Raw genomic sequence first — 21,603 nt, 5'->3', positions numbered from 1 at the left:
GGGTGATCTGAAAATGTGCCATGGCCACTTAAATGCTCTGGAATTGTGCTTCTGGTGACTTAAGCAATTTTTAAATGTGCTGCTTACTTCATTTTTAAAAAATTAGGTTTGAGGGGTGCAGGCCACATTGTAACCCCCCAGGGCCACCTTTGGTCTGCAGGCCAAGAGTTTACCATATAAGGCTTAGAGGGTGGGTTGCAATGCATTTCTTAAAAAAAAAAATTGAGTTCTTAGCCTTCAAATAGCATTGAAATGACTGGATATTGATTATAATAACATATAAAGATATTTTCTTTTGAAATTTTAATTTTTTAAATATTTTTTGCATTAAAAAAATAAATTTTTGATCATCTGGGGAGGGCATGAGACGACCCCCCCCCCCCCACGTACATCTCTGATCTTACCAATATGCATTAGGAGGTGGAGGGCAGAACTGACAAAATTATTTTGCTGATGGGGAGGAGGGAGTCAAAAATGGCTAAAAATTGGCTGACTTTGAAAGGCCTCTTAGACATTTGAATGTTCAATATCAAGAATGTGAGTCCTTGTTTGTTTTGTTCGCTGTATTAAAAAAGTTTTTACTTCTTTGAGTTCCTCCAGAGGTTATTGTTCCTGGGCGTCGATTAGGTTTTCAATGTTCATTTCCATGTAGGCCTGACTCTAACTTATGAAGTTGCTCTTGATCACTTATTCACATTATTTTTGAGTTCTCATCCCTCCGAAGGAAAATCTTGCTTTCTTTTACCCAAGCAAACTTGTAATCCAGCTCTTGATTTTTGTTTGGCATGCCATGTGGAGAAGTATCTTGTTTTCTATTGTCAGGCGTTCGTCTATACATATTTTGGCGTCTTTGAAGATGGGATTTATTTTGTCAGCTGTTAGGCTGTATTGACTTCTTGCCTTTTGTAGCCATAAATTTTTGATTTTTCAATGTGAAATCATACTACACTGCTGGCCACCGTAAATGCAACACCCTGAAGGAAGCATGCAAATAATATGAAATTTACAACATGCATTAGCGGAGGTGATATATGCAAATGATTAGAATTTCAGTGCAGACGCACATCATGCGTGCCTGTGGCGCCACTTCAAAGCGCTATTTAAGGCTTGGAGATTTCGACGATTTGAAGTACAGCAATTGTGTTTTTCTTGTGGTTTTTTCAAAAAAACGATCAATTATACCTCGTAGAAAACAGCGATCATCTTTTGATTAAGTATCCAAGTTCGACAGAGGAAGGATAGTGGCCTACCGAGATTGTGGATTATCTTTCAGGGAAATCGGTAGTCGTGTTGGACGGAACCAAACAACTGTAATGCGGATATGTGATCGTTGGATGCAGGAGGGTACGACGGACCGACGTGTTCGATCGCATCCACCTCAGTGCACCACTTCACGTGATGACAGGCGTATTGTGCGTATGGCAGTGACGGATCGCTCAGCCACATCACGAACCATAGCACAGCACATTCAGTCTGTACCGCATCATCCAGTGTCTGCGCGTACCATTCGATGCCATTTACAGCAGAGTGGTCTGGTCTGTCCGCAAGACGTCCATTGCTTCGTCTACCCTTGACGCAGAACCACAGACGTCTCCGCCGCCAATGGTGCGATGAAAGAAGGATGTGGACGGCACGATGGAATGAAATTGTCTTTACTGACGAGTCACGCTTCTGTCTGCAACACCACGATGGTCGGATTCGAGTCTGGAGACACCGTGGAGAGAGGATGCTGAACAGCTGCGTTATGCACCGCCACACTGGTCCTGCACCGGGTATTATGGTATGGGGCAGTATTGGATATCACTCTCGCACTCCTCTAGTACGCATTGCCGGTACTTTAAAAAGCCAGCGCTACATCTCCGAGGTGTTGGAGCCAGTTGTCCTTCCTTACCTTCAGGGCTTGCCCACAGCCATATTTCAGCAGGATAATGCGCGACCACACGTGGCACGCATTGTCCAAAGGTTCTTCGTCAATCGCCAGATTGAATTGCTTCCCTGGCCAGCTCGCTCTCCGGATCTTTCGCCGATAGAAAACATGTGGTCCATGGTTGCTCAACGATTGGCCCAGATTACATCCCCAGCTGCCACACCAGATCAACTTTGGCAACGCGTGGAAGCTGCTTGGTCTGCTGTACCCCAAGAACACATCCAAAGTCTCTTTGAATCAATGCCGAGGCGTGTGGCAGCGGTGATCTCTAACAATGGCGGCTACTCTGGCTACTGATTTTGGCAGGAACCACACTTCACAGAAGTCTATAAATTTAATCATTTGATGCTTGGTCAACATGTTATCTACAAAATAAATATTGTTGCGATATCTCTTGTCTTTCTTGGTGTTGCAATTTGGGTGGCCAGCAGTGTATGATTGGTTTAGGTTTATTTTAGTTTATTGTAGGTACCCTGTGTGCGCTTTCTATTTCTGTAGTGTCATTGATATCCACGCATGTTTTTACAGTTTGTAGTATCTCACTAATATTTTTGTTTCTCAATTCCAGGATTCCATTCACTTCTATGTTGTTTCTTCTGCTCTTGGTTTTCAGCTCATTTGTGATATTTCATTTCTTTCATTCTCATTTGCAAATGCACATTTTCAGTTTTTATTATACCTTATTTTCTTTACTAAGATGCTGCACTAGCTCTGTCAGATCCTCAACTTTTTTTCGAAGTCCTCAACACACGTAGAGTTGAACTCAATCACCTTTGTTGACATCTTGAACTTCCTTCTTCAGTTGCTTTTGTCTCTCCATCATTTTATTCATAGCTTCTTCTATTATATTTCTCATCTCCAGTTTGAGATCACCCATGATTCATTCGATATTGCTGAGTCTGTGTTGAAGTTGATTGTTCTTGGCTGTTTTCTCATTTTCGCTTGATTGGTTGTCCTCACATTTTTTACAAGTGTAGTCATTTTTCCTTGCTTTTGACATTTTTTTGAAGTTGGATTCTGTGATCTCAGTACAGACTGGATACATATACCGATTGCACATTTTGCAATAAAAAATGCAATCTTATCAATCACTTGGCCTTTGCACTTTTCACACGTCAAATGATCCATTTCTTGTGAATTGCTATTTTGCTTCAATGTTATGTTTATTTTTCCCCCAGTTTTTTGTTTATTTAAGCTCGATTTGTCATAAAGTTTTAGTTGTTATTATTTTCTCATAGATGGCAGCACATCTTTTTCATAGACGTATTTACTATACTTTTAACCCTATTTTTTTCACATAACTCTTTAAATTACCATTTTACAATTTGAATTACCATCTAATAAACATATTTTACAACTTTAGTCTACTCACATGCATTTTAAAGATCTCTACCTATTTAAAAATTGAAAAGAAAAATGCTGAAATTTGTAGGAGCTTGCGAAATAACGAACTTGTAAATAACACAATGTCAACTTGTTATCACATTGATACACTGATATTTAGGGATACGTAAATTTCGTATTTATGAAATAACCACGATAAATGCGAAATTCACGAAATAAATGCAAAAAATGTAAAATTTGTCAATTTTGATGAAAGCAAAAATTTGAATTTTTACTACTTTTCTGTGAAATCTTGATAATTTAAATTTTATCGTTAATTCTTCCGTGTGTTTCCAAGCTATAATTGACATCTTAAAAGAATACAAAACTAAATACGGAAATAAAGGATCTAGTATCAGACTCTATGCATTACATGACAGTGTGCTTCAAATTATTAAAAACACTTCTTGGTGACAATATTTTGCACTAGAAATGCTGGGCGCATAAAGTGAATCTTGTGGGTGACGCATTCATTAAAGAATCCAAAGAATTTAATTCTATTGTAGCCTTTAGAAGATAACGAAGATAACTTTTCTTGCACTCAAGAAAAATGAGCAGTACGTATTTAAGCTACCAAGAAGAAAAAAAAGTATCATTGTATAAGTAGGCTATTACTGGCAGCAAATTTATTCCAGACGCCTGTAGTAACCAGGCAGAATTCGTGGTTCAAAGGTGTCATTCATCTGAGCGAAAGAATATCATATATTGCTACTTCTCTCAATAAATATGAAGACGATTACTCTAGCATAAGTTTCTTAAAAATAAGTTTTGACAATGAAATTCTAGCTCCTAAAATACGGGTTCAGTTGACTTTAGTTTCAGAGTTCTGTAGGAAAATTATGCTAATTGACAATTTGAAAGGATCAAACTTTCCATTCGCACATGTTTTGTGGAGTAAGTTAGTAGAAATGAAATATTTTGGGCTCAAATTTCAAAGTCATTCTTACGAAAAAAAATCTAAAAATGAGTACAGTAGAGTCTCGCTTATCCGACATAAACGGGCTGGCAGAACGTCGGATAATGCGGAGGTGTTAAGGAAAAGCCTATTAAATGTCAAACTATGTTATAATTTTGCACATTACGAACATAATCATGTTTACAGCAAAACAACAGAACAAAATCAAGTGAGAAAATGAACTTAAAGAATATTTTTAAGTTAAATACAGTACTTGAAAAAGTTCAGTCCTGTGAGGATTTAAAAAAATTTTTGATCGCAGTCTGCTTCCCTGACGAGTACTGTGTCTTCACTGCCAAATCTCACCATCTTTGCAGCATCATTATGCCGATGTCTGTAGCTTCTTGTTGCTCAATGTACTTAATTGCAGTTTCTAGAGCCTTAACTCTGTCGTTATGTGAAAATCCAAAAGCTCAACAATTGGTGCTTGATCATTTTTTTTTCTGTGGTGGGTCATAGGATAATACGGAAGGTGGGATAAACGAGACTCTACTGTATATTGGAATTGATGAATGGCATAGTATTCTGCTGAAGACACAGCAGCAAATAAATAAATTGACTTTACACATGACATCCAACCAGTGTCGTCTTAATGCATATGTCCGACCGAGCACTGCCCAGAAACCTCAAGTGCAGGGCCTCATGAAAATGAGATCTGGTTTAAATTATCGAGAGTAAACATTTCTAGCCAGGTAGGAAGAGGGGGGGGCTTCAGAAAAATCATTTTAGCCAAGAACCTATGTGTGTTATGCTATTTTTTAAATATATTTTATTTATTTTTTAAATTTTTATTTTTTGTGAACAAATACAAAATTTCTGACCTGAATTTTTTCTTTTTTTGAGAATAAATGTGAAATTTATGATTTAAAATTTTTTTTTTTTGCAAAATTTACGTCCCTAACCTACTGATAATACATGTTCTGTTTCAAACAAAACATAATTGCACAAAACCTATATGTATGAGTGATAAGTCAGTTAGCAGTATATGTAGTAAGTCATAGTCATGCAAATAAATTAATTTTACTTTGAGATTTTCTTCGATTTCTTTTTCATCTGATGTTAACTGCAGTTCATCACTGTCTGCTTCATTGGTTTTTCCAAGTCTATTTGCAAGAACAATTTGACCATTTTCCATCATTAAATGTTTTACATTCACCTATAAAAACATATATTTCAAAAAAACAATAAGGCATTTTCAAAACAAATGTATAAATCTGTTTCGTTGGTCTTTGAGTTTCAGCCTCAGCAATGGAGAGCAACCTTGGGAATATAATGGTAAGAATATTATATAATTTAAAGGTTCCAATCACATTATGGGCATGATTTTTCTACACAGTTTACAAACAACCTGCATATGTTACAAACCCTGTAACCCTGTATATGAAGCACACTTTCTCTATAAGTGCTGTAGTATCAGAGACAATGGCATCAATATTATACAGATACATATATAGCTTTGCTTTCGATATAATGACCCTCCCAACCTAATGTCTGTTTTCAATGGGACAAAGGGGGTCGTTATATTGAGCATCAACTGTATTTGCAAGAAATGAATATTCAGGTGCTTACATAAGAAAAAGAAATCTAATTTTTGCGCTGCAATCTGTTTTCCAAACTGTGAGTGAAGTGTAATGATTTAATATTTGTATCATATTATAGATCTGTCTCACCCAAAGTATTCCATACTACTGCTCTGAGCACCCCCAAAATTAATTCAGTAATCAAAATTTGTCATATAGAGCTGAACCATGGTATGCCCATGGTTGCATAACATTCCTGACACCTCTGTTCACGAGCTTTACCACTAGAATTACTGTGTGGTCATTATGACCGCTTTTGAAACTGCTCACCATTTGCAACACTCTATTTTTCAAAATTTCCCTCAGTGACTTTTCCTAATTTGTCAAAAGGAATCTTTACATTACATCACCGTTGCTTAAATCTTGAGTATTCTTATATTGTCCTCCTGAAGATTTGAAAGAAAAAACATAATTTTCCACTTTTTCAAGAATGATTTTTTCCGATGTCTAAGAGAAGCACATAATGAATTGAATGCAGCTCTTTAAAAGTTGTCTAAAAGAAAAGAACCAAAATACTGGACATTAGTGTTTCTCAAACCATGCGTCACGGTTCTAAGGGACATCGCCAACCTTTGTCAAGGGCATCAGGACTAGCTGATGACATTGCTATTTGCCTATTTAGTGCTTTCTAAGGGTATTTTTTAGACTATTCTGGGCAGGAGTGAAACGGGAGGGGTTCTGGTGACCCGGACGCTGGATCAGAGAAGAGAGTGCAAATTTCACCCCTTAACCACTCCTTCAACATTAAAAAAAAGTGCCAAAATGCGTGCTTGCACTGGCTGATTAAGTATCAAGTAGCAGCCCTAATACTGTATTTCTGTCAACAATCAGTCAATTAGACAATAGTCAAGGTTTAGGGCTTTTGAGTTGATGATATGCAATGAAAAGCACAAAAATGTATTGCTATAAACGACACATTTTTGTAATCCACAATAATTACATAGATTCAATGCAAAGAAATTTACATTGAATTTCTAAATAATTTGCTTGTAAACTACTTTAAAACATTTTTTAACGTTATTTAATAACGCTATTTAACCTTTAATACGTTAAATTAAAATTTACACTTTTCAGGGCATGAAACTGATGGCTTAAAATTCTTGATGAAGCCTTGATGATGTGAGCCGCCCTTATAACTATCTTTATTGGGTGCTCATTGCACAACCTTTCATTTCTGATGGTACATAATGAACTTTAATCATTCTAAGACTTATAAAGTCAATTTTGGTCACACAAAGATAACTGCAAGTAATTTTTCCCCCTCGGACATCACTAACATCCTTGATTTTTGCCACAAGTGAAGTTAACACAAAGCTAGAAAAACAAATCATTAATAAGCTGCAAATTCTGCAATATTCTATAACAATTTGATGATGTTACACTTACAGGATTCCCATCATTTCCAAATAGTATTAATCCATCAGCATGAACAATGCCAGACCTCTTCATACCATCTAATGATAGATCTTTCCCTTCAGGAAGATTTGATGTCCACAAAGATGAACCATATATACGCACTACCTTTGAAGTAAATAATAATGAAGCAAGATACTAAATCAGCAAACAATAATTATATTTTGGGGTAGCCTAATTGTAGTGTTTTTTGTGGTGTTATAACAAAACAAAAGCTAAATTTAATAAATAGGTTAAAAAATTCCAATATCTAATCATATTGGGTATATTAACTTTGCATTCATACTATTGTAAGTGAAATTTATAATATGCCGACAGATTTTCCTAATAGTTTTCTGGGAAAAATAGTCACATGACCACAAAATACTTCAATTGTTTTTAACTATTTTTCAACCTGACTCAATGATAATGTAGTTCAACAAAGCACTAAATGTAAACATTTCATGTTTGGCACTGACTCACACCACAAAATTCTTTATTGGGAGATTTTTTAAAAGATTTTTTTTTCACAGATGCAGACTATAGAATTATGGAATGACAGATGCATTTGAGAAATAAATATAATGGTATCTAGACCTAACCGCATCTCGATATGCGAGTATACCATGTTAATCAAAAATATTTGCTTTAAATTCTTTGACCTAAAATATAAGCATGAATATAAATTAAATTTGCTCAAAAACTCATGGTGTTCGCAAGTAACGGGTCAAAGATGCCTGTTATAGTTGTTGTTGCTGGAATCAATAAGTGAAGAACTGTTTTCAATGAATTTTTTCAAATTGAACTTTGTTTACAAATTTCAAAAAAATTATAACAAAATAGTAAGTTTTTTTTAGTTTCTTTTTTGAATTAATTTTAAAAAAAAAGCCAAAATCAAATATCAGCCATAGTCGAAAAGACATTAAACAATAAGTAAAAGAATTCATAGAAATTAATTATTGGATAATTAATGTAATCAATTACAGAAAAAACCCCAAATTTTCTAACACATAAAAACATATTATCTAAGTGGGGTGCGAGAAGGTAAGTCGCATTGGTGTGGGAAAGAAAAAAGGTTAGGAACCACTGATCTAGCACAAGCAAAGTGCCAAAAAGAACTGCAGTCAGAAGATTCAAAAATCTGAATTTTCATGTGAAAGTGATGTAGAGTATTGTGTATGCTGAGTCAAATAACAGTTAGAATGAAACACACCCTGAATCAGAAGCAAATGTCATTCATTCCTACGATTGGAGAGGAAGATAAAAAAAGTGAAAGGGTCTATGTTGTGTAGTAGTTTTTGAGAGTACATGTTATTAAAGTTGGTAAATGAAGTACTTTAGTGAATGTGATGGAGAGATCAGGCAAACACTGGAGATGGCCGAATAAGAAGGACGAAATCTGATAATGAAAAAAAAAAGTGGTAAGCAGGATAAATGCACCTAAGCAAAGAGGAAAACGAGACATCTTTGATGTTTCTGAAATAAATGGGTTGCCGGCAAATTACAATTATTAGCAACTTATGCCTGCATCTTGATTTTTTTCTGTTTCTATATTACTTTCTTGTATTTACTTTTAGTTATTGTGTTTATATGTTCATTTAAAACAAATAAATTCATGATATAATTCTTCCAAGATTATTCAATATTTGTTTCCTTTTATTTTTTAGAGTCCTTAAGTAATCATATGCAAGTACAATTTTGTGACACACATCAAAATATAGTCTAGACTATAATAATAGGGGGAAAATCTGATTGTCCCAAAGTTGTACTATAAACGGGGTAACTTTGTAACAGTTGTTTAGTGAAATATTACCAGTCCAAATAATAATTAAAAGATGAGTGATGATTATGACAAATAACATTTTAAATATTCACCTAAAAACATCAAAAACTGTCACAAAGTAGCCCCAATTTATAAAAATTCAAATACAAATATAAGGGCCACAACAAGCAAATTGCTCAACCAGGTGGCTCATAAAAAATATGGGTGTCAAATATAACCAAAATACCAATATAAAACTATATATCACCAAAAAAAATTAGTAATATCTAGTACACTGCCCATAAAAAATTATGGTTGTCTTAACTAAGTATGGATAGCTAATCAAATTATAGAGAGGTATGTGTTAGAATTCACAACCCCTGGAGGTAACCTATTCCACTTATTGTCAACCCTATTAGAGAAAAACTCCCTAAAACATCACAACCTGGAATTGTCCTTTAGTAAATGATACTGGTGTCCCCTTGTCAAAGCAGTTGATTCAGTGTATTAATAACTCATGATCCATCCCATTGAAAATTTTGAACACTAATTATATTCCCCCCCTGACACCTGCATTTTAGTCTTTCTTCATAGCTCTCAAACCTTGTGTGCCAACAAGATCATCTGTAGCTCTTCTCTGCACCCCTTCAACCAAGTCTATGTTCCTTACATTTTATTTACATTTGTTCCCTTAGATTTATTATGGCACCTTATGTAGACATCAGACAGCGCTAAAAAAATTAATGCTGATGGATGTCTTCAAAGAAATTTTACTATACTTTGAGATTTCAGTATATAGTTCAATATCATTAGCAAAAAACTTTTTTCATACTTGGCCTTCAAGGGTTGTCCAAGCTCCAGGAACTTTATCCATGCCTCGAATAAAATTATGCAGCTGTTCACCAGAAAGTAGATCAAATTTTATCTTTAAAAATAGAAAAGTGAAATTATCTTTAGTAAAACATTTCCTTTGCTTATATAGTGCAGTTAATGTATAAATACAGTGGAACTTGGGTTAGAGAGTTTAATTCGTTCCATCAACATGCTCTTTATTCAAAAATCACTTATATATTGAATCAATATTCTACATAGGAAATAATGGAAACTCTCAGATAATTCATTCCATAATTACTTATTCACATAAAAATGACTTATAAAAACAGCATTCAGTTATCAATCAAATGGTATGAGTTATGCATGCCATGACAACGGTGGAAGAAGTCTCTACATATTGCAAAAAAGCAACAACTTCCAACTCTGCTTATACATTCCCTACAACAATTTAACACTTCTTATTAAGTTGATTTCCAGTTGCAACAGTATAAGTATTTTATTCTTTCTTCTAGATGCACCACTGGAGCAATATTGCAACCATAAGGACAAGATAATCCTAATACACACATCCTTATCTTGTGTGTTTTGTTTTCCCCTTATTTTATATTTTTTCATCAACTTAAATTAGCCAAAGGAAAGAGAAGAAAAAGAAATTTAAACACAATTTATTTTCCTCTATTTTTGAAATATGGTAAAGCATTCCGCACTCAGCAACTTCCTGCAATGGAAGAAACATGAAAAACAAGTTTTAAATTGAAGTGAGATGAGGTTGGCTGATCACAAAGGCTGGTAGGCCAAAAACCCTCCCAGTTAACAGGTTAAAGAAAGGTTGTTAACTAGGATCAACCACATAGCCTTTGTCATCCTATTTACAAATGTTTCCAATCTGATAGTGTCACACATGAGCAGAAAATCTGATTGAACCAAAAAGGTATTTATGCTAATATACAAAGATTATAAGGTTATAAAAAAGCTTATTCAAAGAGAACTATCAGCTTTTAATGCATTTGAAAAAATTCACAAAACTTTTTTTCAACTCTTATCTATAAAGAAGTGGCCGCCGACCTCATACAGAGGTGGCTTTTTTTTTTTCAAATTGAGCACAACTAGGGTCTATCACCATCTATGGGCGATTTACTACCTAGTGAGTTGTGCCGGAAGTGTAACTGTGTGTGTACCTAACAGTCTGAGCGCAAGTGTAGTGTTGTGTTTGATTTTTCAGTGAAACCATCTATATTTCAGAAGTGAAGTGAGTGATGTGTCATGATTGAATTACATTTGTACTGTTTGTAGGTTTGTTGCTCTCTGTGGCGAGACTTTTTGAAGGAGAGATCGGCTTGCATTCAGGTCTTGAAGTTGGGAACCACAGAAAACCAACTTCAGCCAACCACCACTGTGGAAATGGTGGGGCTTGAGCCCAGGACCTCGCAATGAGAGTCCGTCACTATGACCACTTGACCACCACAGCGGCATACAGAGGTGGCTGTGAAATGGGGGGGGGGTGTATGTCTATGGACAGGGCCACAACTAGATGCTTGGTCATCCGGGGCAAATGTGCATTTTGGCACACCCTTACAATGTTGAAGGTAAGGTTTGAGAATGACATTTGCACCCCCTCTGTTCCAGCGCCCAGGGCACGAGACCCGCCTGCTCCCTCCAGTTGCAGCCCTGTCTATGGATCCTACTATCTGTTCTGGGAAAAATTGGCCCAGAAAAGAAGTTGGCCGTGGAACAGAGGTGGCCACCTATAGAAGTTTCACTGTATAAAAAGTATATATGTTCTGGATGAGAACAGATATCCTTGCAAATTTAGTAAAAGCAAAAATTAGCTTACTCTACTTAGCTCCTTGTTTGATAAAGAGGGATTATAAGTTGCTCCATCTTCAGTTTGAATTAACTTTGGAGCAGTTTCATTTGCCACCATTGTTACTGCTTCTGCCTGTTAAAAATATACAGTCCACGTCATGTCATTGACTCTATTACTATAAAAATAATATTGGTCATTCAATCTCCAGGTGAATTACTTTTTACAGATTTAATTTGTGCAATTCAGCTATATGGGTCTAGCTCTTTCACCCTTTTTTTTTAAATTTTACTCTAATAAGTCAAATTTATAACCTAATGAATATAAACATGATTGCCATATTAAGAAATGATGGAAAATGCAACCACAACCATATAGTCATTCTCTCTTACCATGGCTATGATGCCTTCTGGATATAGAAATCTGCTGTAAAGTGAATCGACAGTGTCATTAATATGAACATCACATTCACGTTGTAAGAGTATTGGGCCTGTGTCCAGTCCATCATCAGCCCAAAATATTGAAAACCCTGCCTTCTTGTCACCATGTACCAATGTCCTATTTGAAAAATTAGAAATAATATTTTGTGTGTACTGCAGTTTAGTAGGGGATATTCCATATAAAACATACATTATCATATTTTACTCTATACTACAATTTACTCTAGAGTCTAGTCATTATTATATTCTAGACATAGAAGTAATTGCAAACTAAGTAAGGCTATATACAGGGCAGTCATAAAATAACTGTCGATACATGAGCCCCTAGTGGCTGCAAAAATCAATGAATGAGATTGAAATTTGAGATATAGGTGTTTCAAAGCATGTGCTTGAGAATGAAGAGAACATGCACATGCTCATCTTTAGAACAAGTATCTTCAATAAAGTATCTTGGTGTACATATAGATAAAACCTAAAATGTAAAACATATACAATCAAAACTTCAATACATCCTATACAAATTCTATTACCTATGTAAATCGACCTTCCCTATTGTCATTTTATTATGCTGTTATTCATTCACATCTATTATATAGCCTGACTGTATGGGGAAGCGATTACATAAGCACTTTATGCCCCATTATTCAAAAACAAAAATTAATAATTGGAGCACTTACTAATGATTATTCCACTCCTATATACAAACTTTTTTGCCACCTAAATATACCCTACTGCTTTGTTATCTATATTTTCACAGATCGATAATCCTTCTAAGTAAAAATCAACTCGACCTACCCTTCAATACTTCAAAAACATAGAGTAGATTTAGCAATACATTATGTATACTACTTATTCATAAAACAGTAAAGAGAAATCATTTCACGTTTCTTGTTCCAAAATTTTACAACAATCTGCCATCTGAAACTCTTGACTGCACTTCATTATTTGTATTGAAAAAAAACGTCTCAAACAATATTTGCTCTCCATAAATGACATTGAAAGGTATTTTTAATATTCAATATATTTTTCCCTTATTTCAATTGAGCTCTTGGAAAACAACACCATCACTACCCCATCACTCGAAAAAATTTTAATCTCATTTTCCGATGTTGCCATTATTTATTTTAATACTAATTATTTGCTTCATTTATAATTTATTTTATATGAATAAAACAAATCACTCATCAAAATTTAAATCAATGTAATATTTTGTGCATGTGTATATGTATGTTTATTGTTTTAATTTTTTTTATATAAATACAAGATGAAACAAAAAAATCATCCAAGGGATCTAGAGACCCATACTGGATGATACATTGCAAATTTATAATGAATAATAAGGAACACATTTACTTAGTAGTAAAAAACATCAACAAACTAAAACGGAAAAACGAGATATTAGAATGTATATGTATCCAAGGGCGTCGGAAGTGTTTCGAAACTGTGGGTGCTCATCTTTAGTTCTATATCGGAAATCTTCATTTCTGAATCAATTCTGGGGGTGCTCGGATCCATGCCACAAATTACCGTGGGTGCTTGAGCACCCACAGCACCCCCGGCTCCGACGCCACTGTATGTATCTGTCATATTCATAGATGATTTCTTTGTCCTATGTTTTTCTTTTGTTTTGTGTTATTTATTTTTTTAAATTATGATTATTTAATTATTTTTATTTACTTTTCGTGCTTGCAAATTAACTCAACAATGATTGTGTCCACCAGTATGGATAGACAACAATCCCTTGGATGGATTTTCTTTGATTTGAGCAATGTAAGTCTGTTTATGTGATGAATAAAATTGAAATTGCATTGAAAAAAAAAACAAGCTCTCATGGTTACAGTCACATCAACAAAAATTTGAAAAATTCAAATAGAAACACTTGCTTTTACTGTAGCATTGTAAACATTGGCGCAGTACACAGGCAAAGAAGATCTCACCAAGGGGTTGGTGTGCTAACCCAGGGTTGTAATAACCAGGTCATAGTAACTAGGATTCTTGCCACCAGACATTAACATTATTACGCTTAAACATTATTTTGCAACCCCCCACCAAATTTAAAATATGATCATTTAATAACAGTGTTCTTTGTTCCCACCTAGAATTGCCACCCCTAAAATTGCCCCCTCTAGTTCTGGCCCTGTGCTAACCCCTCAGAAGAAAACTTTTAGTGGCAGAAAAGTGATCTCTATTGGTTGTTTCTTTGTCTGTGCGTGTATAGCTCTGGCATTTTATGGTACTACAGGTACCATTATAATGTCATTTATGGTTTTTACTTATCACTTTGCAATGCATAAAAGCGAGTGTTATCATTTGAATTTTTCAAAATTTTGTTGCTGTAACCACAACTATATGTTTTTGTTTCTCTACTCATTCTGGAGCCCATACTCTGAAAAACCCATATCTTGAATTTCATTTGCATTCATTGATTCTTGTAGCCACTAGGGGCTCGTATATTGGTAAAGTTATTTTACGCTGGTCCTGTACAGACCTATATAAACATGAAAAAATCAAATTTTTTCCATGAAACTTGTAGAAAATAACCCACCAATTCACAGCTGAGAGCCCTCTGTGCCTAGGCAACAATGATGGGTGATAACATATGGATTGGTGCTTCGGAAAATTTATTACTTCCATTGGTATAAATTGTGTACAAAAAGGCAAAATATTTAGTTCTGCACCACAAGACCTGTATTGTTCAATGACTTCAGGAATTGATTTTCCTTTGACTCTCCATCGAGGTATCTTGAAAACTTTTACACCATCTTTTTTAGCCACTGAAGCTGTTGGAAAGTCATTATAAAAAGAATCAACATAAAGTGAATGTCAAGTAAAAAAAAAATTAAAAAATGCAAAGAAATTTTCAAACACAATAAAATATATTGACATGTTTATTTAATATACTAAATGCTAATTATAGCTTCCCCCAAGGTTGCATAGAAATGTAAAGATAGATATAGCAGGAAGAGGTGTCAACATGCAGCATTAGTGATATTCTGGGGAATTCCCCACATAACTGAAAGTTATGTCTAGGGCGTTCACTCAGAAAGTGAAAGGACGTGGGTTCGATTTCCTGCAAAGGCAGTTGGATGTCCTCTCTTTCCTAAATATATCTTTGCATCAGCCAGCTTTTAAAAATTTTCATATGGATAGCGGAGAGTGACATCATCCTCAGATAACTGAAAGTGCCTGCCCAGGGCCGGTCTTAGACCTAGTTGCGCCCGGTGAAAAAACAGTAGTCAGTGCACCCCCTCCTCCCAGGTGTGGATTCAGAGTGATGTGTCGGAGGAGGCAATTTTTGCTAGTCATTACTGTCCCGTAAAATACGGGAGCTCATGTGTTAAAACGGCACTGAGAAGGGGTTATTTTTCTCTCCAGATTTTTTTTTAACCTCAGGGACTTTGGTTTTAATCTCAACGATAACGCACAATTTTTGAAGTTTGGGCTGGACATCCCTGAGTTTAAAAAAATATCTTAAGTGAAAAGTAGCAACCCGCACGTTTGTGCATACAGGGTTTAAAAGAATTATGCATAATCGCCAGTAAAAGTGATAAATCTTGCAAAATTTATCAAACTTAACCAGACGATTGGTGATTATGCATTACTGATATACTATACCGATTCAATGCATTTACCGTAACATTTCTTATATTTCATCAGCTTCCAAAAACCTCATTTCAAATATACATAAATACACATCCGAAATTTCTCTTATTCGAAATGGATTTGCCGCTGCCCCCGTCTTTATTTTAGATATGTGAGATACTACTTTATTTCTATATTTCCGTGGAAGTCCCAATTGACCTACCCTATTCTGCTGCTTATAGCCCGTGGATTATACGTTTAAAAAAATTACGTTGAAATAAAAACAAAACGTCAGAAATGAATTTCTTAGTGTGGATCAAAGCTGCATGAAGAGTTTTAACTTTGAAGCGGCTTTAGAGTGTGGATAAAACACTGCACATCTTATTTACAACTTTTTTTTCTGATAGGTTTCATTAGTTATAATTACGTTAAAAATTTATTTACAATAACATATTTTTTAAATATTTATAGATGGGTAGATGCCAGTACCAAAATAGACATTTTCTGTACAAAACCGTGTTAAACAACCCCCCTCCTCCATGAGAGCGATTTTATATTGATAAATTAAATTTTCTCTCATGTGGGTTATATACCGCTGCAGACTACATGGTGCCTTTTTTTACTCACATTAGCGAAGTTCGCATCTGCGGATTATAAGCAGCAAAATTCGATAGGTTTTGTTTTTAGTTTAAAAAACAGAATTTGGGGGGGGGGTCATGATTGTGGAATCTGGTTTACAAAACTGTTTAAAAAAATCAAATTGAACTTCCAATATACGTTCCTGATTAGTTTCTTGAAAGCAAAAAGATGTCCTTTTAAAGTCCCATTGTGGTCACACCTTACCAGAGATACTGTCTAGGAGCCTCATAGGAAGCTTTACCGTTACTCACCGGGTATCTGGAACAAAATCCATGAAACTCCGAAAAGATGTTCAGTTGTGTATGTACGGTTTGTTACAATTTTCAAGTCCACACACACACGTTGCACTTAGGGGCGGCTCGAGACAAAATCTCTACCCAAGTAGGACCTATTTTTATGTCCCTGACTTCCTCTAATTAAAAAAAACTTTTGTTTCAATCTTTTTGTTTCGATGTGTTCAAAGGAACAGCGATATTTTATGTCATGACATATCATGTCGAATTTTTTTCTGCCCTTTTACCTAGGATTTGGCTCTCTTCCTAAAGTGGGTAGAAATTATTTTCCCATTTTTTCGCCCTTTTACCTCGGACTTGACGCCCCTCTTAGAGGGCACAAATAAATTTTCCTAATTTCTTTTTTTTTTGCGTTTCCACTTCGGATATGATGCCCCTCCTAAAGCGAGCAGAAATCATTTTCTGTAATTTCTTTCACTCTTTTACGTTGGATTTGGCACTCCTACTAGAGGGGGCAGAAATCATTTCCCCTAACTATTTTTCCCCCTTTCTACCTCAGACTTGGTGCCCCTCCTACAGCGGCACAAATAATTTTCCAAATTTTTTTTCGCCCTTTCACTTTGGATTTCACGCCCTTCTAGAGCACACCCAGTGCCACAGAGCTTCCCCTGGTTGAACAAATAGGAAAGTCTGGCAAGTCGGGAGAATGGCCAGTGATCTGGGCACCAAAGTGCATGGATTTTCTAGTGTGAGCAAATTTTTGTTTCTCCTCGTGTGATAGGTAGGAACGAGGCCGAAGTGCAAAATCTCTATTTAAAATGGTCAGCAAATCATAGGTCTTAATTCATTAATTTTTAAAAAAATATTCATTCAATATTTTTTTTTTCAAATACATTACTGTGTTGGCGATTCGATTCTGCGTTTTTAATACAAGTAATACAAGTCGGGAAAAAAGAGGTATGAAAGGCCTCTGGCTCAAAATCTTTCCCACATCGGAAGACACCTTCCAGTTTCTGCAATACTCCCCACAACACAGGAGAACACTTTTGCTCGCGTTAGTAGAAAAAGTGAGTGATCGAGGGTGATTCCTTCATTATTTTTATTTTTACAGCACAACAAAAGAGAAAGAAAAGAGAAGAGCTCGAGAGAGAGAGTGTGTATTTTTATCTGACCAAAATCGCTATGTACTGTACTTATATAGGTGCACTGCCCATCGATTCTTTCCTTTTCAAAAAAAAAAAAACCCGTAATATTATAAACACTCAAACCTCCAATTCTTTTTCTCATCTCGATCATTTTTCGTGTATATTTTATAGTTATTTTTTTAAATACGTATCTTAAAATATTTTGTCAGTAATGTATATCTAAGCGCCCCTTCTCATTTGGCACCCGGTGCACTGCCCTAAGACCGCCCCTGTGCCTGCCTAACAATTCATTCTTACTGTTAGAAAATCATGGCACTAAATCTCATCATCACGAAGCCACTTATGCACTCGAAGTCCACAGGCAAAAAGTCCACAAGTAAGTCAACACATTAAGATGGCACACCTCCAACACAAGAAAAACCTTAAGGGGAACTTGAGATTGCAAGAATGAATATATACTCCATGAAGACAAGGAAATCCTTGAAAACATAAATGTTTAAGTATTTCACCAACACAATCATTCGAGCTCAGGCTTAAAGGGTTAAAGGATTCAAAAGTATATTCCATAAAGATAATCTTATATTTTATAGTCTCAGCTCTCTGTATTTGCAGGTTTCATATTCACGGTCTTCATTTGATAATTTTTGTCGCACCACTGTCATTTTCTACACACAAGGGCTAATTAGACTGGGACCTACAATTTAATGCTGATTCCGAATGGCAGGCTTGTTTTTTATACTCGTCGAGAGGTTGGTGCACTAACCTCTCGATGGGGAGGTTAGCGCGGTAGCAATTTTTGCTGCGGTCATGTCACCATTTTTTTTTGTACCCCTGTGTCAGGAAAGTTTTCTGACAAGGATGAACCGGGTATCGAACTCGCGACACCTCTAAACATCCTTTGGTACTTTAGGCGAGTATCTTACCGACCTGGGCTACTGCGCCCCCACGGTCTTCATATTTGCAGTTTATTTCCCAGTTTTTTGGAAAACAACTGTTGCAAGTCTATTTCTCATATTAGAACAAAATAGGCCTATACATACACAGATTCGAAAATAATCATCAGGATTTAAAAAATACAATTTGAAACTCATAAATTTTACTGTTCGGTACTAAACAGGATATCATGAAGTAAAAAGGTAAAATTTTTATTCTTACACATTCAATATTCCAAAAGTATTTTGTTTTTGAATATGCAAAATCTTCATCGATTGTTTCAGTGCAAGGAGCATACCAATGAAAATATAGAGCAAAGTCGACATCCATCAGATGAGCCTCTAAGGTCTCCTGATCTTTACTGTTTGTGACTTTTTCATTTGGGGATGAATCAGACTACCATATAGATGTGTGCCACGCAACAAAAGGGGGACAAATAAAGCACTTATAAGCAGTGGTGAAAAACCGGAAATGCATTCGCTGCTTACGGGGTATTATCCATTTTGCTATCTGTAATACTTTTTGAAATACAGGGTGATTATAAAAAAACTATCCCGACATATGGGCCCCTAACTATCATACCATTCACAGAAACTGAATGAAATTTTGGCATAAGGTATTTTGATGTATGCGCTCAAGAATGATATGGAAAACAACAGTGTCACTCTAACAGTTACGGTTACAGTGAGAAAATTTCGAAAATATCAAATGGCAACACCAAGTTTTTGTATTGGAATGTGATCTCCATTGTGAAAAACCCTAAATAGCATTCGAACAGCAACTGTAGCATGAAAATCACCGGCGGTAGATAGGCTAAAAGTGAGGACAACCAATAAGGACAGAGAAGCAGCATAAAATAAAGCATTTTATTGTGTTTCACAAATTTCCCACATGACCTTGTGGAGGACTAATCAGGCTGGGATCTCAGCCGAAGAAACGGTGTGACGAATGAAACGAACATTAATGCTCTGGTGCACGGCAAAGTCTTTTTTACTTTTTCCTTGCCTAGCTCCGGGGATTTTCGTGCTACAGGTGCCATTCCAACGCTATTTAGTGTTTTTCAGTATGGAGATCACATTCCAATACAAAAAAACTTGGTGTTGCCATTTGATATTTTCGAAATTTTCACACTGTAACCATAACTGTTAGAGTGACACTGTTGTTTTCCATATCATTCTTGAGCGCATACCTCAAAATACCTTATGCCAAAATTGCATTCAGTTTCTGTGAATGGTATGATAGTTAGGGGCCCATATGCTGGGATATTTTTTTTATAATCACCCCGTATATTACTTTGAAACCAAATGATTATTTTTGAATCATCCAGTATATTAAACATATAATATACTAGACATAATATAAAATAATTGTACCACCAATATAACTAATTCCATGATTTAACAAATTTTTTTAGAAGTCCCTGTGTGAATGTTTGCGTTAATTTCAACCTTAATACACAGTCAAACCTCTTTCTCGAAAACTCTATTTCTAAAAAAACTCTATATCTCAAAAAATGAAAAAAATCACTACATTTTCCGTATTAAATCAATGAATTTTCACTTCTCTGTCTCGAAGTATAATTTTCGAAAAACTCTATCTCAAAGGCCAAGCCCAATGATAGTAAAAGAGATGAATTGCCAGGACCAGAAGATCTGAAAATAAAGATAATTGAGGAAAGTGAAGCAAGCAGCTCGCATTCCAAGGCTGAAAGGCAACCTGAAGATGCATTTTATGGAAAAGGGAAACCACACCACAAGTTTTGGGATACAAAAACATTATCAAGTGAAAAAGAAACACGATTTCGATGCCACAAGTGCCAAAAGCCTGGACATTTTGCTCGGGACTGCTGGTCAAAGAATGTTAAAAAAGATAACTCTTCCTTCAAAGCAGAAGAGAAGTGTCTGTCATCACTTGTAGACAAACCACAAGCCAAATCATTCTGGTGTTTGGATAGTGGAAGCACATCTCACATGTGTTGTGATGACTCCAGTTTCAAAAATCTCATCGAGGACCATGATACTGGAATGATAAATCTAGCGGTTGTAGGTCAAAACACCAAATTCCAAGGAAAGGGAACTATAGAACTGAAATCCAACAGAGACTCTACAGTTACATTGAAGAATACACTGTATGTTCCTGAACTGATGACAAATTTATTATCTGTGAACAAAACACTGAATATGGAGGAACTGTCATTTTCAAAAAGAATGAAGCTCTTGTTAAAAACCAAAAAGGAGAAATAGCTTTGATTGTACCCAAGAAAAATGGTCTGTACACATACGATGCTAGTAATCAGGACCGGACTTAGGCAGGTGCGAAGGGTGCAGTCGCACCGGGCCGCTAAATTTTAGGGGCCGCAAAATGAATTGAAAACACTTTGATTACATAGAGCAAAGTAGTTTGATAGAGAAAGATACTTTGATTGCATGGAGTGACTTCTTAACAAAGCAATAGCTTACAATTCTGTCCAAGACAAGGGACCCTCGAGGTCTAGGATTTTGACAAGCCCCTCCCAAACCCAAAACCTGTTTCTCATAAGTGCGGGCCCTGGGCAAATATTAATTTTTTTGGGGGGGGGGCACCTTTATGCATAGGTTCTTTTGAGGCAGAGGCGTGGGGAGGGATCCATACCTACAATGCAAAATGCAGCCAATTTCGGTGGCCTGAATAATCTGTGGGCAAGTGTCCCATTTACCCATGTGTGGAAACAGGCTCTGCCCAAGCTGAGTGCACGTGGGTTTGTAGCCCCGGGCGCTAGACAAAAAAGAGCACCCTAACGACGTACTGTATTTAAAACTACACGGGGGGGGGGTGGCAAAATGCATGCTTGCCACAGCTGAAAGAGTATTTAGTTGTAACTTCGGATAAACAACCCGTTGTCTAGCCCTCACAGCCCTTCCATTGTGTGGTGCACTGTGTACAGTTGTTATTGTTGACATGGCACCCACATTTTCAGCAGAGTCTCTGGCATAGGCACTGAAAAACCCTGGGGGT

The 21,603-nt window shown here is 36.0% G+C and overlaps 1 protein-coding gene across 3 annotated transcripts in view; it reads right to left on the bottom strand.

Moving 5' to 3' along the window:
- The window catches only part of LOC149065845 (mitochondrial 10-formyltetrahydrofolate dehydrogenase), a 121,287-nt gene that overhangs the window by 73,584 nt on the left and 26,100 nt on the right, over positions 1 to 21,603 (bottom strand). For all 3 annotated transcript variants that reach the window (XM_089254056.1, XM_089254055.1, XM_089254057.1), the window contains 6 exons: positions 14,623 to 14,857; positions 12,030 to 12,195; positions 11,668 to 11,772; positions 9,832 to 9,924; positions 7,232 to 7,366; positions 5,290 to 5,421 (listed from right to left, as the gene is read on the bottom strand). In XM_089254056.1, the coding sequence (XP_089110182.1) occupies positions 5,290 to 5,421; positions 7,232 to 7,366; positions 9,832 to 9,924; positions 11,668 to 11,772; positions 12,030 to 12,195; positions 14,623 to 14,857 (866 nt within the window). The remainder of the gene's footprint in view (positions 1 to 5,289; positions 5,422 to 7,231; positions 7,367 to 9,831; positions 9,925 to 11,667; positions 11,773 to 12,029; positions 12,196 to 14,622; positions 14,858 to 21,603) is intronic.

Source organism: Pholcus phalangioides, unplaced genomic scaffold (genome assembly GCF_987345545.1).
Source record: "Pholcus phalangioides strain wild (caught in Gottingen) unplaced genomic scaffold, Ppha-v1.0 ptg000039l_1, whole genome shotgun sequence".
NCBI lineage: Eukaryota > Metazoa > Arthropoda > Arachnida > Araneae > Pholcidae > Pholcus > Pholcus phalangioides.
Note: the sequence above shows the minus strand (reverse complement) of the source record. Positions and strands in the feature narration are given on the sequence as shown.